Source organism: Octodon degus, unplaced genomic scaffold (assembly GCF_000260255.1).
Source record: "Octodon degus isolate 3935 unplaced genomic scaffold, OctDeg1.0 scaffold00090, whole genome shotgun sequence".
In the NCBI taxonomy this organism is placed as follows: Eukaryota; Metazoa; Chordata; class Mammalia; order Rodentia; family Octodontidae; genus Octodon; species Octodon degus.
The window spans coordinates 5,736,300-5,751,285 of record NW_004524666.1 but is presented as its reverse complement, the minus strand read 5'-3'; the positions used below and the strand labels follow the sequence as shown (position 1 = coordinate 5,751,285).

At 40.0% G+C, this 14,986-nt stretch overlaps 1 protein-coding gene across 1 annotated transcript in view; it reads right to left on the bottom strand.

Annotated features, from left to right (window-relative positions):
• Crybg1 (crystallin beta-gamma domain containing 1) overlaps nt 1-14,986 on the bottom strand; it is a 55,790-nt gene that overhangs the window by 19,717 nt on the left and 21,087 nt on the right. The window contains exons 7-11 of the mRNA XM_004637465.2: nt 9,618-9,744; nt 6,137-6,172; nt 4,830-4,987; nt 4,059-4,185; nt 3,823-3,968 (exon numbers count right to left, since the gene is read on the bottom strand). Coding sequence (XP_004637522.1) covers nt 3,823-3,968; nt 4,059-4,185; nt 4,830-4,987; nt 6,137-6,172; nt 9,618-9,744 — 594 coding nt within the window. The remainder of the gene's footprint in view (nt 1-3,822; nt 3,969-4,058; nt 4,186-4,829; nt 4,988-6,136; nt 6,173-9,617; nt 9,745-14,986) is intronic.

Sequence of the window (14,986 nt, the reverse complement as noted above, 5' to 3'; positions counted from 1 at the left end):
GGGCCAGGGAGATAGCTCAGTAAAATAAGCGCTTGCCTGGCAAGTGCAAGGGCCTGAGTTCAATCCTCGGTTCTGCCAAAAAAAAAAAAAGACACTTAGGGCCGGCCCAACAGCTCAGTGGACTAAGGTGACTAGGCAGAACACAGCAGCTGTGGTTCAATCCCTAGGGTGTCGGGGTGGTGCGCACCTGTAATCCCAGCTCTTAGGAGACTGAAAACAGGAGGATCACTACGAGTCTAACCTGTGTGGTGAGACCCTGTAGACCCCGTACTAAATACAGAGAGAGAGAGAGAGAGAGAGAGAGAGAGAGAGAGAGAGAGAGAGAGAATATATAAATTCCTCACTGGCCTTGTTCAAAGGTATTCTGGACTTCTGTATCAATGCTTCTCTGTTTAAAGACTGACAGAAGGGGAGAGAGTGCAAGCACTAGCAGAGCCCAGCCTGAGGAATGACTGTCTAGAATTTAAAGGCAGAGGGCAAACCCACCATTCTGTAGAACGCTGAAGGAGAATTTAAAATAGCATTTGTATTTTTTACCTGAACCCTAAAATACATTTTGCTCATTGTTTTAGAAAAATTATCCGTTTCTACCATTTAAGCAAGAGCACAGCACTGAATCAGGAATTGATACACAGGGCTGTGTGAAGGATTCAACATCCCAACAAGAAATGCAGCTGCTCCACACCTCAGTGGTCCTTGTGGGTGTTGTTCCTGGAGGCTCTCTGTGTCCAAGCTGATAGTTTATTGCCCAAGGAACTTATTGCCTATGTGATAAGGAAGCTTCTGGGAGACACTTTCATAGAACAAGAATTTCAAAAAAGATTTTTTTCTGATTGATTTTCATGCTAAGAAATAACTAAAATGCTTACTTGCTCTTCAAGCTAAAGGCACTAATAATTTTTTTTTCTTTAAAACTATTAAAAACAAATAGGTTAGCTTGGGCACACCTTAGCTTTCATATCCTAAATGCTCCAACTCAAGTTTCTACACCAAGTCTTGTTTATATCCACATTGCAAATTAATCCCTCTGATGTGCCATTCCAAGTGGATTTAATCTCTACCTCTTTTGTAGCAATAATTCCATTTTATATAAATACTGTAACTTGTTTGAGGACATAATAGAATGCTTTGCACACAATAGAACTCAATAAAAAAGTCTGCCAAATAACAAGGAAACAGCTGGCCATGATAAGTACAGAAGCCCTTCCAGATCCAAAGAATATAAAAGGAAGCAGTTTGTACATGTATGTACTGCTTTTCAATTCCCTGTGCTATCAAAGCTCAACTGTTACAACCAGGAAAAAAAAAAAAACAGCCTTAAGCCAGGAAATGCAACCAGAAATAACTAAATATAGAAACATATAAAAGCAGTGTCGTATAAAGGAAACTGATTTCAGGTAAGCAGAGGTTGGGTAAAAAAAGGAAAGGAGACTGACTCAAGGCACAATAATTCTACCTATGCTAAAACCATCAGACAGAAGTCCTGAGGGAATTCTACCCACAATTCCTTGGCCCCCTTGGCTAAGGAAATGACTGGCCTATGACCAAAGGAACTAGCATACCTGGTAAGCATGGAAATGTCCACTTTCACCAGACTAAGGTGGTTGCTATATTTTTCTCCTATACAGTTATTAAGGCAATCTAAAATACCGCAGAGCCATAACACCATTTTAAATGACCTGCCTTTTGTAGAGAGTCAACTGTGATTCTAAAAGGACTGAGCACCAGAATAAGACCCAAAAGAAGGTGGTTTCTACCTGGAAAGATCTGGAATTGCTGTCATTCTGCCAAGATGGCACCACAAGTAACAGTCTATATAAAAATCTAAGCATGACTAACAGAAAAGTACATTACATTGTAAACATATCTCAAATATCCAGTCTTACTGTGGAAGGCAACACCATGAAATCTTATTTTTTTTTTTAAATGAGCAGAATATATTTATTGGGGGAAAGAAAGCTCCTGTCCAAGAGAGGGACAGGAAGGGGCCCCCAAGTGGGTGATCCCCGGGAAGCTATCTCTTTCAGGGATTTTTTAATAGAAGAACACCATGTGGTGAGGCGGGTCTAAGGTAGTGTTGAACATGGGAACTCGCGTAGGTGGACATGAGGTAGGACAAAACTGTGGTCAACCAGTGAGATTACAAGCACCACTGCTCAGCTAAAATTGATTAAATGCAGTATCAAATGGGGAAGCGAGTCACATAGCAAGGGGGCAGGAATACAAGACAAGGTCTCTTCCTGTTGGGGGTTGGGTTAGTGACTCATTTGGGCTCTTTCAAGGTTTGAGGATAGACTAATTCAAACAGCCTATGTCACTCATGACTTCAAAAATCCCAATACAAATCACCTTCAGTAGAACCAAGATCAAATTATTTCATAGAACTGTTTAAGAACACTTTCATTTATAACAAATGCCTGCCTGCATTATAAAAATAATTATGGGGGTGGGTTGTAGCTTAGTGGTACAATATGGATGTGGCCAAGCACACTTAAGGTTTTAGGTTTGATCCCTAGTGCCACAAAGGAGAGGGGAAGGATGGAAACAAAAGAAAGCAAAAACTTTCTGTCATAGACATCTGCTGTTTCTACCCATCTGGCATCTGCCCTTACTCCTTCTGCTCTCTCCGTCATATCTAAATGGCTCCTGTGGGGTGGAGACTATAGATCAGCTCTAGGGATGGGCACAGCATACAGGCACAGCCACCTCCTTGTCTGCAGTAGTGGGATGAGACATGCACATGATCCATGACGCAGGAGTCAGTCAAACTCGGGACTTGTGAGGGAAAGAGAAGCCTTTCCTACTGTAAGCAGTGAGATGTGACAACAAAAGCCAGATGTGGCCACAAATCACCAAATGTAAAGAGCCCGCCTCATATAAAACAAGCATAGAAAAAAAATCCAGAAACAAGAGACTAAGTTTTTCCTTTCCTTTCCTCTTTTCCTTTTTTGTCTTTGAGACAGGATCACATTATGCAATTCGGGCTGGGCTTAAGCTCACTTTATAGCCCACGCTGGTCTCAAACTTGCAACAATCCTCCTACCTCTGCCTACCAAGTACTGGGATTACAGGTGTGCGCCACCATGCCTGGCTCAGAGACCAACTTCTGATGGCAGTGTCAATCCCATCGGTCCTGCCATGCCTACAGCAAAGCTGTTTCTAGGACTTTCCACTTACGTAAGCCAAAGAGTTTCATTTTTATGTCTTAAGCCTACAAAGCTTGGCTTACCATCACTTGCATCCCATAATGAGTCTTGACTGGTCATCTTTTAATAAAAGATTAAAAATTTTTAATAAAAACTTCCTTTGCCATTAATAAAGAATTGAATTGATAACTCTAGGTACACTGAAACAATTATTTTAACATCAAGGCAATAATGAAGAAATATTATAATGAAGAAATAATATAATAATGAAGAAATACTACTGCAGGTATAGGACCATAAGGAAAAATCTAATGGGACTTCTCCCACCTCAGGTTTCTAATGTTAGGTTAGTATCATTGTTTAATTCCTATAATAAGATATTCATGAACTTTTCATGCAGAATGATAAAGTGGATCTGTAGATTACTATCGAGAGGCCCAAAACTCTACACCAACAATTTATTATGTGTAATTATAAGAGAAACATTTTAAAGCAGATATGAAAATGATATTGAGTGAATTAATGTTTAGCTACTCATTTATATCTGAATTAATATTGGGATATTAATTTTCTGCCTGCCTATTCTGTGTCAGTCTGTGACCCAGACTACTACTAGTTTAACATAACATAAATCAAGGGAAAACCCATGTTTAAAATCTTGACTATTTTTACTTACACTCCACTCAGTACATTAATAGACTGTGTCTTCACTCCATATCCGGTCTCCTTTAAGTTAGCAACAATTCCTAATACATCAATACTGGAACCTTTAGAACTGAAGTTTTTTTCACTGTACATTATCATGTGAGCATTTGAAAAATCCTATTGAGAAAAAAATTTCAAAATTCAAAGGACAGTCACTGAATTAGACAAAAATAACAAGTACTAGTCATCAGCTCTTCTTTAACTTACACCTAATATAGGTCGTAAAGACTGAAGTTCTCCACTGTAACCGCCCCAGTCTTTCCAGTCCCTGTATTCGCCTTCTTCTAGCAAATACTGATGACCTGTAAATCCAGGCTTCTCATAAGCAACCCATCTGCAAGAAAAAAAATAGGAAGATGTAGTGATTTTCAGACATCTAATTTTTCCCATGTATATATCAGTTTCATGGATAAATGCATATAGACATGAATTTATATGTTACTATACTATTGGAATTCTCTAAAACTTAGAAGAACCTGTTCAAAAAAAAATCAACCGAAGACATACATATCAGAATTCTGTAAAAGGGTGCAAGGGTGTGTGTGTGTGTGTGTGTGTGTACGTGTATGTGTGTTTCAACCGACTTGAACCTCAGCAAATGAAGCTGGATAAACTGTCCTTGAGTTAAATTGGATTCTTTTGCTATTTATAAGTGTTTACATTTATAGAAAAATATACAATATTTATAAAATTCAAAAAGATCGTAAGAATTAGAAAGCAAACAATCAGTTTAGTAGCTTGGTGCATAATCCTAATAAGATTGCTGCAGGACCAGTTCATGGGCCTTACTGTTAGGACTGACCCTTCCAACTACTTTCTCAACTCTTAAGTCACTATAGGCTGAGGACACTTGGGTATAGCTGTCTACATTCACCATGCCAGAGAACCAGAAATCCTGTCTTAGCAGAAAAGTGGGACACACTGATTACTTGGTTAGGGGAAAAAAAAAGTCCCTACCAGTTAGCCCTGTGTACTTACATGCCTCTGAGTACTTTCATAGAGCCCACAGACAGAAGGGGCAAATGACCATCTCCAGTGGCTTCCTCTGTCTTGCCTCCCTCTGTGATAACACTGCACAGTTCTGTTTCTAGTTCCATACATCGTCCTTCAAAGAAAGGCTTTTCATAAATAACTACCTATAAGAGAAATGATACACCCAGTGATTAGTAAGCTAACTATCTCAATAGCTAAACATTAAATTTATCATTTAATATCTTTAAGTCCTAGAATACAAAATTTTCTAATCATATTTCACTACCTAAATAAGTTACTGATAAAATAGAAAATAAAAATTTAGAGTTTCTAAGTCCAGATGTGGAACAGTTCAGAGCTAAAGTTCAAAAAGACACTGTTTGTTTTTTTTTCCATTTATTTTATTACAGGGTCTCACTACATAGATTGTAGTGATTCTCCTGTTTTTAGCCTCCCAAGCACTGGGATTATAGGTATGCACCACCATGCCCAGTCTCAGTTGTGTCTCAGTGCATCCCAGGGGCAGGGCCAGCACGGCAGGCTGGGGATCGAACCTGGCTGCTGCACTCTGCCTAAGCAGGCGCTTTAGTCCGCTGAACTATCTGGCCAGTTCTATATAAGTTTTTTTTTTTTGGAGAGGGGGCCAGCTCAGCCTATCCTGAGGGTGAGGCTGGTGCAGCATGTGGTGCCAGGATCAAACTGCAACCCCCTGTGCCTGCCTAAGCTTGCCTAAGCAGGCATTTTAGACCGCTGAGCTATCTCGCCAGGCCACTAACTGATTTTTGATCAATGTTGAGAACTGATATTTAGAATTTTTCTTAGGACAAACTAAGAAACCAAGGGATCCTGAAATAGTTTAAAATAATTAAAATTATACCATTAAAGTAGGTGGGCTAGATATAGGAAATAGGAACAGCAGGAAAAGCATTTTGCAGTAGGGAGAACTTATCTTAAAAAAATTTCTTCCTGGCTAACTGGCAAGCAACACCAGGTGCTGCAATTAGTAAATACAACCACAAATTATAAACTTAATCCAACAATGAGATATTGAGCCATGGATACACATATTGTTAGTGATACTTAGTTCCATTAGCATCCTCTACTGGTAAAAAGATGGTGGGTATAAATTGGAACAACTTCCTTTAGCTGCAATGATGTGGGTTTGTATATGAAGTCACACTGCGTTATCTTCATAGATCTTGAATGGGATTGACATTTTACATACGCACATATATGTACTCGTGTATGTGCACGTGCGTGTGTGTGTGCACGTGCACACACACACCCACACACCCACACACACTCTCTTTTACCTTTGGATCTTTAGGGAATTCAACTTTACGGCCACCCTGAAAAGAAAAATAACACATTAAGAACAATGGTTTTTCATTGCTCTCTTAGCATTTTATGTACCTCATAGCGACTGAACCTTGCAGTGTGATTACATTTCAGTTTAATTTACACGAGAAGGTGCTGAAATTACCAACCGACGAAGACATGAGAAAGCCGATCTAGAGTAGACTCCCTGGCAGCCTGGTCTGTAAGCTGAATGTGCAGGTGAGGCGAGGAGTGCTTTTTTTTAACTCAGAAAATTTCTCATTAAAGAAATCTGTATTTCCTACTTCTCTTAAAAAACAATTTAAGGGGCCAGAGATATAGCTTAGCAACATAAGCACCTGCCTGGCAAGCACAAGGTCTTGAGTTAGAGCTCTGATAACAAAAAAAAAAAAAAAAAAGAAAGAAAGAAAAACAATTTAAGACCTAACTTTTCTAGGCCTAAGTCCTCACAGGCTGCACCCTCTACCTCCTGTAATGATTAATCCTGAACAGGGCCGTCCTTCAGGCTGGGGTTGGCTGTCCCCAACACTCCCTTTGGTTCAATGCCAGCCAGCCTCACCCATTTTTATTTCCTGCCCAGACCCTGGAGGCATTTGATCTCGTAACCCATGGCCTACAAAACTACTGACGCTCACACGACATGATCTGAAGGGTTCTTGGACTGTCAGATAAACTATTAGATAAAACATCCCAAAGGATTGGTTTGTGGGCATGGTTACACTTTTATAATAATTTTTTTTTTAAATCTAAAGTACTAAAAACAATCCAAAAAAAGTATTGCATGAAAATATTAAATTGGTCAAGAAAGTTTGGGAATGTAGCTCAGCATAAGTGCCTGCTTGCCAAGGGCAAGGTCCTGAGTTTGATCCCTGGTACCACAGAAAAAAAAGGGTCAGGAGCTAAAAGCAGCTGTGGGAAATATAAAGATGTATTTTTCAGCAGTATACCTTTAACAGCTTAAAACAGCAGCCAAAGATGTTTAAATGCAGCAAGGAACTGTAATTATGAAGAAATGTGGCTGATTTTATCAGCAAACCTGAGTGTATACAACAGCAAAGAAGTGCTCGTTTCGAAAGTAATCCTTTTCAGACACTATAAACTTCAGAACTGATCATCATTTTAGCTGGCTGCGGTGGGATACGTCTGTGATTCTACCTCTCTGAAGCTGAGGCAAGAGAACTGCAAATTCAAATCCAGGCTGGGCAACACAGAGACTTAGTAATGCCTCATCTCAAAAAGAAAAAAAAAAAGGCTAGGAATGTAGTTCAGTGGGAAGGCCCGTGGTTTAATACCTAGTACTATAAAAAATACAGTAAGACCTTGAATTACAAATATTCAAGTTGTGAACTTTCAAAAATACAAATGGAGGCTGGCCAGATAGCTCAGTGGACTAAAGCACCTGCTTAGGCAGGCTCAGGGACCAGAGTTCAGTCCCCGGCAGGGCATGCTGAGACAGCGAATGAGACTGGGCGTGGTGGCACACACCTGTAATCCCAGTGCTTGGGAGAAGGATCACTACGACTCCAATCTGTGCAGTGAGACCCTGTAGACCCTGTACTAAGTACATGAAAAAATAAAAAATGGACCTCACATTACAAACATTCATAGATATAAACAAATCACCGAAGTAGATCATGTGTCTGCTGGCACTTTATAGTTGTGCTGCTGTGTGCTTACTGTACAGCACGATAGTGTACAGTAATACGGTAAAGTCAGACACTTTGTGTGCTTGGCTTTTTACGCTTGACATTGTATATTTGTGTCAAAGGTGTGTAAGACTCGCTTTGTTGGACCTATGAATGAATCCAACTTATGAATGTTCTCCTGGAACAGAACTTGTTGTAAATCAGGGACCTACTGTATATAAATAAAATCATCATTACAAACTGCCTTCAAAAAGTGGGAAATTCTTTCATACATTCACAAAACAAACAAAACTTTGTCCTTTGAAAGTAGATTTTAGGAAAGAAAGGAAAAAGAGAAACCTCATTTGCATTAAGACCTGTAAGTATACTGATAAACCAAATGCTTTGGCAGGAGTGAAAAAATTAGGATAGAATATGAACTCTCTAACTTTCTAATTTGTCTCAAACTGGCTCTTAAGAGAAACATCTGTAATGGGTCTTACCCTCACCACAAATGTAGCAGTGAGCACCTATTACGATGTGGGATATGCAGGGCTGGCCAAATAGCTCAGCGGATTAAAGCACCTGCAAGCAGGCTCAGGGACTGGAGGTTCAATGCCTGGGCCTGCTGTGCCAGCCCCACTCCAAGGGCACACTGAGACAGTAATTGAGACTGGGTGTGGTGGTGCGCGCCTGTAATCCCAGCTCTTGGGAGGCTGTAAACAGGCGGATCACTATGAGTCTGATCTAGTAGTGAGACCCTGAACACCCTGCAGACCCTTCCCTAAAATACTAAAAAAAAACCAAAAAGTAAAAAAAAAACCATTTTTTGAATTGTTTTTTCCCCTTGCACCCCGGCTTGTTTTTTCCCCAAATCTGCACTTCAGCAGGAGAGACAAAGACCAAGACAAAATCCAGAGAGAAGGTAGAGGGAGTAGCAGGCTACTTCTAAGGCAAATGGCTGGAGAGGGCAACACTCATTTGGACATCTAGCCAGGTGACTACTCCCACCTAGCTGCCACTTTGCAGTGCAACTGGGCTCAGCACGCCCTGCTTCATTCCCAGCTCTGCACACTTGCTCATACCTACTGTTTTGAGACAGGGTCTAGCTGCATAGTCCAGCCTGGCCTTGAATTCATCATCCTCCTGCCTAGTCCTCCTAAGTGGTGGGATTAGAGGTATAGTCCAGCTACCATACCTGGCAGCATCTGCTCATTCTTTAACAGTAAATTTGATTTATCACAAAGCTGGAAGCTGTCATAGAAAGAGCTTGAGTTTGAAGCCAGCCCAGGCTACTTGGCAAGTCTGATGCCAGCATGGGTTTATACAGCAAGATCCCATCTCAAAAAACCGAAAACAAAGCTTAAAATTGTAAAACTGACGTGGGAATTTAGCTCGGTGGCACAGTGCCTGCCTGGCAAGTGCAAGATTGTGAGTTTGATTCCCAGTACAAAAGAAAAAGAAAAAAATTATGCCCCTTTTGTCATATCATCCACAAGCTGGAATGTTATTGATCTTTCCTCCTGCCTTCCCATGGATCTTTAATTCTTACTTGATGTTTTAACACTGGCTGAAGCTTGGTGTACATGTCTACATCTGTGCTGGACTGAGGGTGCCACGAAGCCAACAAACACACTCTTACCTACTTTTTTATCTGTAGTGGCTAGTAAATTATTATTTCTAGTATTTCTACCTGATCTGTCTTTTAAAAAGCCAGCCTTTTGCTTCAACATCACATTCTGTCAATTATCAACGTCAAGCTGATTTAAAAAAAAAAAAAAAAAAAAAAAATCACTGCCTTCAAGAACAATGAGTTTCATTTCATTTTTACCATTTTCATAGGCCGCATGGATCCAATGTATGCTGTGTCCGTATCCCAGAAAGATAAGTCAGGGTATTCACCAGGTTCCAGGATGAAAGGAACACCTTGAAATCCAGGCTCCTCATAAATTAGCCATCTAAATAAACACCAAGGAAGGAAAGAAGCAGACAACTCATCACGTATTTCTTTCATTTTTTTCCACCTCTCTGGTACATAGGACCCACTCTGGCAGAAGAGGACGTGGCCCACATGATATAGGGTTACACTCAGGAGCTGGGATGCTGCTGGCGCACTGGGGAGAAGCAAGTCAGGCTGGGCAGCTCTTCTGACCTTCCCTTTTTCTCCTTTGGTGGCTTTGTCCACTCATTTTAATTCATTTTATTAATTTCTTCTAAGTATAAACATCTCTGTTGTTTCTAATAAACAGAAGCAGTTAATTTTTGGTTCTATATTTATTTGGAGAGGCCCCAGTTGGTATATCTGAAGGAAGGTTTTAAAACATAATGCCTCATTTGTAACCAGAAATTAAGGATGTTCTACCTCATCATTTTCCATGGTGCCAGGAATTGCTAATAGCTCTCGTCACCCTAGAGCTGACAAGGAATGTGGCCCCAAATTCCACCTAAGCCTCACAGCAATGCTATGAGGAAGCAATATTGGTGTCTTCCTTTTACAGATGAGATGAAATAAACTGCCCAGGCCACAAAGCTGTAGGTACCAAAGGCCTAGCTGATTGAAGCTGACTCTGGAGCCAGGCTCCTAATCCTTTTTCTCACAGTCATTTTTTTCCTTGAGGGGAGTTAACCAAACATAATTTACTCTTTTCACATTTACTTTGGGTCATCAGCATGAGCATTATTACTTAATGCACACTGGCACCTGGGGGTTGGACGGTACACAGGGCTGCTTGTTCCCAGGCTATAACACTTTTCAGTTTTTGGTTCTAATTTTAATGGCTTTGTGATATCACAACCAGGTTTGTCAGCTATCACTTCTGCTTTGGTTCAGGAACAAGCAGTCACACCCTTCTATACTGTGTTACAACCAGGAAACCATAAAATCAGGCCTGTTAGAAGTGTCTCTAAAGACTAAGCTGTTATAAATTTTTTCATTCCTCAGAGGGCTCCGGAATGGTGAGTTCACTGGAGAAGTGACTATTATATAAGTGTTAATGTACACCCTTCACAAACATAGGCTTCCTGGTGATCAGTACACTGTCCAACTCTTTGTTAGTCTGGCTAAAATGCCTTTCTAGGGTACCTTACCAATTACATCCAAAAGGAGGGTGGTTGTAAAAGATTTTTTTTAAATTGTACTGTAGAAAAAAAATAGTACTAGGGATTGATTTCAGGGCCTCTGCACTGGAGCCACATCCCCAGACCTGTTTTGTTTTGAGAGAAAATCTTGCTGAATTGCCCAGGATACCCCTAAATTTATAATCTTCCTGCCTCAGTCTCCCAGAATAGTAAGATTATACAGGCATTCTAAATGAAATATTTTATCAGTAAAATGGGTCTGATGCTCCCCTCTATACTTCTCTTATTCCTAATTTTGGTCCAAGGAGCTTCTTTTTTTTTTTTTTTTTTTTTGGTGGAACCGGGGATTGAACTCAGGCCCTTGCGCTTGCCAGGGAAGCGCTTATTCCATTGAGCCGTCTCCCCGGCCCCCCAAGGAGCTTCTATAGGGATAACTTTTGTTAGAGATTTCCCAGGATAAATCAGTAACTTCTTACAACTCACTAACTACACAGGGATTTACAATCAGAAACTACTAAAGAACTGTCCAGACACACACACCAAAGAATGGTGGTAGGCTGGATGTGTTACGCAGGTGGGGGAGTCCGAGATAATTCACAGAGCTAGAACCCAGGACAACAGTAACCTAAAGGGAGGTGAGGAAGGAGGGTACAGGAACGAGGAGGCTGCCGAGGGGCTGCGACGGTCTATACTTGATCTAGGTGATAGTGCCGCTCGTGTATTCGTTCAGCTCACGCATTTATGATTTGTTGTATTCCTAGCGCTGAGATCCCATTTCACCTCAGAAAGAAATCAACCAATAATAAATGCTGGCAGGGCTATGCAGAAAAAGGAAATCTTCCTTACTGTTGATGCGAGTGTAGACTGGTAAAACCACTGTGGAAATCAGTGTGGAGATTCCTCAAGAAACTAGGATTAAAGGTTCCATTGAACCTGGCTCTTCCTCTTCTTGATATCTTCGCCGCCCCGCAGACGCACCCCACCACAGTGGTATATGCGCATCCATGTTTACAGTGGCACAGTTCCTAACAGCCAAATCTTACAACAGCCCCAAGGCCCATCACCTGATGAATGCATAGAGAGGATGTGGCCTTTTTACACAATGGAGTACTATTCTGCCATAAAAAAGGATAAGCTTGAGACACTCTAGGTAAATGGATGCACTGTGAGACCACATTAACTGAAATAAATCGGACACACATATATAAATACTGCATTGTTTCTCTCATGTGAGAAACCAAAGTGTAAAAAGGCTCAAAATGTGTAACCGGTATTGTGAAACGGGCAGAAAACATTCAAATGAGGAGGAGGACAAGAGAGGAAGGGAGGGAGAGAAGAAAACGGAAAAATTTTTAAAAATGAAAAAACAAGGACAAAATGGAAACAAAGCTTATGCAAATGGGGAAGGAAGGAGGGATTCGAAGGGAGGGTAGGAGAATGTGGAAAAAACCAAGTTATATCATACACAGGTACAAATTGTCCATTATGATGAATGTGATTGTTATACATATTTAAAATGTACCAATAAAATCTGATTACCAAAAATTTGTTATGTTCCTTTTCACAGAAATGTTATACTTCAAAATAAAGTGACTGATAGATAAAAGAGGTTGGGCTTTTATATTTATTTATTTATTTAGTTAGTTAGTTAGTTATTTTGTGGAACCGGGGATTGAACTCAGGTCCTTGCACTTGCCAGGGAAGCGCTTACTCCACTGAGCCATCTCCCCGGCCCCTGAGGTTGGGCTTTTAAATACTACTATAAACGCCTAAGCCACAAGAAAACAGAGACTCAGAAGGGGCTACTTTGTATTTCTTTATGTTTAAAGCATGACAGCTAAGGATGCATTACACATGTTTTTGGAGCTCGAAACAGTCATCAGCACACTACATGTGGATTTTGTGCCCTAACTAATGGCAGTTTTGGACGTAAAATCTGTTATTAGGTTAACAAGTCAAAGCCCTGAAAGTCTGACTCCACAAGTAAATGGGACTTAATTTTTCATAAACCGGACATATGGTTCATGAATAAGTTATCTGAGATTTTGAAATGATGCTTACTGAAATAACCTTTTCATTGAGTATCTCCTTTTATAGTTTGAGTTTTAAAGGGATTTATTCATTTGATACTAAAATTTCACTTTCCTTGAAGAATTTGGTTTAGTCATCTAACATTTATAGAGAGAAGGCAATTGTTAAGAAACTGAACACTTAAACTGATACATGTGAAAAGCATTTGAGATATTTGATACATCTGAGAGTAGTGTCTTCAGCAAGGGGGTGCCAGAGGCCTGCCTCACAACTCAGACAACCACTTATGAATGCTGGATGATGCACTTTGGGATTTGAAAACTCTTACACAAAGCATGACTCATTGTTTCCTAAATTCTCTTCCAAAAAGATACAATATTCATGAAGTTATCAGGAGAGAAGGAAATTATCTTCAGGCAATATAGTATCAGTGTATAAAGGTACTCCTTCTTTTCCTTTGCACTTAAGTGATGAACATTTGCCAATACATATTAAGTATCAATGACTATAAAGTTTGACTATACCACTTAAACTATACAAATACAAAACATGAGCTTATTTTCTTAATAAACCAATGTATCCAAATGTATTCAAAACAAATGCAAATAAATATTGCTGAAGTAATAACAATGGCCCCTTATATATACAGTAATACCTGGCTCGCTAATGCTTCTGTTTGCAATCAAGTTGGTTTGGTCTGCAAACAAAAGTGTTGGGCAAAACTACCTCCATTTCCAAACTGCACTGGGTGACAAACATGACCACAACCATTACTCCAATACAAACACAAACACCACTGTCTTTCCCCAAATCATAAAACAAATGAAGTTTGTAAACTGAGGGACCACTGTTTTTAAAATATTTGCGTAATTATTCTTTTAGAAATAATCTTGAATCACATATGAAAAATTATCTTATCTTGTTCACTCTTTCTTAAACAAATAGTTATAACTTTTTTTATGTATTTAGTACAGGGTCTAACTACATAGATGAGATTTGTAGTGATCCTCCTGTTTTCAGCCTCCCAAGAGCTGGGATTACAGGGGTGCACCACCATACCCAGTCTAAATCACCATCTCGGTGCGCCCTGGGGGCAGAGCTGGCACGGCACGCCAGGGATTGAGGCACGCCAGGGATTGAACATAAACAGGTGCTTTAGTCGGCCGAGCTATCTGGTTGGCCCTTTACAACTCTCGCATAGTAAGCAAAGCTAAAACATTTCCAGCCGGATCCTAAGACAAGGTTACTTGAAAGATTAAACATGAATGTGCCAAGTGAGTTACTCAGAGGAGGGTGGGCTGCGAATATCAAAGGGAAAGAGGAACCTTACAATGGCAGATGTGGGAGGCACCACTTTTACCAAGCAAGCAAATGCTGGTGTCACTTATGGGAAGCTAACTAGTGCATGCCACTTGAGGGGATGCAACAGAAATACAGGACACTACCTTTGCCAAAACTGTCCAGCCCTAATCTAAATACGCCTTTAGACCTAACACTCTCAGAAAATTCACGGAGCAGTGGAACAACTGAAATGACATCATGAGAAAACAGAAAAATCCAGAATGCAGCATATTCTCTAAAACAACTAGCCTAAGTTCTTTAACAAGTCAGCGGTACAGGAAACAAAAGAGATGAGAGATAGGGCTCCTTCAGAGATTAAAGAGACAGAACAACCAAACGCATCTATACAAATGTTGACTGGATCCTATTTTTTTAAAAAAGATTTACAGACAGTACTCCTGAAACAATCTGGAAAACACAGTTATGCTCCACAGATTATATATCAGACACATATATTGTACTAGTTTTCTTAGGTTCAAAGTGTAATATGATGAATGTTTAATTTTAAAAATCTGCTACCATAAAAGATACACTTACTAATCTCCCTCAAAACAGTCACCCTCATTTCAAACACACTTATCCTACAGTGTTTGTCACTTCCTAAAGCAGTTCTAGAAGTCATCTATCATGAAAGTCTGTCGTGGATGCATCAATGCCCTGAATTGATTCAAATATTTATCTTTCATGGTATTTTTATTTGAGAGAAAAGCCAGAAGTCACATGGTGCCGAACCCTGTAAATAAGGTGGAT